The 1,506-nt window shown below is 33.2% G+C and overlaps 1 protein-coding gene across 2 annotated transcripts in view; it reads right to left on the minus strand.

Annotated features, from left to right (window-relative positions):
- Positions 1–13: 13 nt before the first annotated feature.
- Positions 14–1,506, minus strand: part of LOC119836772 (anoctamin-8-like) — a 27,312-nt gene continuing 25,819 nt past the window's right edge. For both annotated transcript variants that reach the window (XM_038362231.1, XM_038362230.1), the window contains exon 24: positions 14–878. In XM_038362231.1, coding sequence (XP_038218159.1) covers positions 783–878 — 96 coding nt within the window. In that variant the 3' untranslated portion in view covers positions 14–782. The remainder of the gene's footprint in view (positions 879–1,506) is intronic.

A 1,506-nucleotide genomic window follows, 5' to 3' on the forward strand; every position in this document is an offset into this window, starting at 1 on the left:
TAGTAAATAAAAAATGATATATCCAATATCAAATCACTAATTTTAAGTAGAAATAAATACGAGTCTATTCTACTAACAAACAATAATTTATAAAACGACACAATAAAAAAATACTCTTTACACTATATTTTGACAAAAACCCAGATTCCTAATCCCTAACATCCAGTGATAAAGCGGTTTATATCTCTTCGCAAAATCTGACTTAACTCTATGTGAAATAACAAACACATCAACAACATCGAAAAACTTCATCCAAATGTATTAAAAATGCTAAAAAAGCCATCATTACAACACGCTCACAGCATTATCACATACATTATTTCTCGTTGAGACGAAAAATTCTTGACATTTATTTGTACTTCGTTCGAACCACAATGTAACCAAGTGCTTTCTCCAGATTTTTGGGGTAAACGTGATTTTTGTTGTGGCAACCCCATCTAGTGTCTACCAAAACGTCTATCGACGATACGAGCCTATACTAAATATACTGCACCTAAATACAACCTAAACCACTAACTATGAATGCTTTAGAACAGTGTTTCCAAACTGTTATACATTTTCTGAACAAAAAATAAATGACACATGAAAAATCAAACGAAAAACTGTCACTGTGACAGCTCTCTTACGGTTTTACAGAAATAAAAATCACGTATACACTATTGAAATTAAAACTTCTTTACAATAAATAATAATAATATAAAATTGACTTATTTCTTAATGATCAAGCGATAACCATTCGATACAAAAGTTTAATACTAAAATGCGTTTTTTAAAAGGAAATTTTACGTAGACGGTCTCGGTTTGACATCGTCCACTTGAATTAATTGCTCTATCGGTATCAGAGACAGCTCTCCGCCGAGCATTGGAGCTGGTGGACCCTGGAATATAAGTTAGTTACATTAAGTCAAAAAAAAATTAACAATAGCATTAGTGATTTAATAATGTGTCATGTGTGGTTCGCTAATGAATAATTTTCTCGTTGAATAGTACAAAAAGATTGTAAAACGATTATACATAGACTATTTTATCTTATTTATTTATGTACCACGGTGAAAGCTGGGGAGAACAGCCAGTATATGATTTATCGGTCGATTAGTATGGGCTGTGCGTTGATAGATCTGTCAGTCAATTGCGATTAATATATATTTAGGAGAAACATGCTAGACAAGACAGAGAGAAGTACACGTTGTGCACACAGTATACGCTCTACGTCTATATATGCTCTACTATATATACGCATACGTGTACTTCACTGTAGCGCGGATTGATCGTGTATACATAGTACATAATCAGCGTTTATTTAGAGCACGTCCACAGCGTATAGTTTATACATATGTAGTATATTATAAGTGTACAGTGCGTATAAATTGTTTAGTGTAGCGCATGTAAACTCCATCGTGTAGTAAATATTAATTTGCAGTATACAAGTTTGCGTGCAGTGCGCGTGTCTGTCTGTGTTTACTGTGAGTATGCATGTCAATGTATTCTAAATTCCTGTGTGAGCGT

Source organism: Zerene cesonia, chromosome 25 (genome assembly GCF_012273895.1).
Source record: "Zerene cesonia ecotype Mississippi chromosome 25, Zerene_cesonia_1.1, whole genome shotgun sequence".
NCBI lineage: Eukaryota > Metazoa > Arthropoda > Insecta > Lepidoptera > Pieridae > Zerene > Zerene cesonia.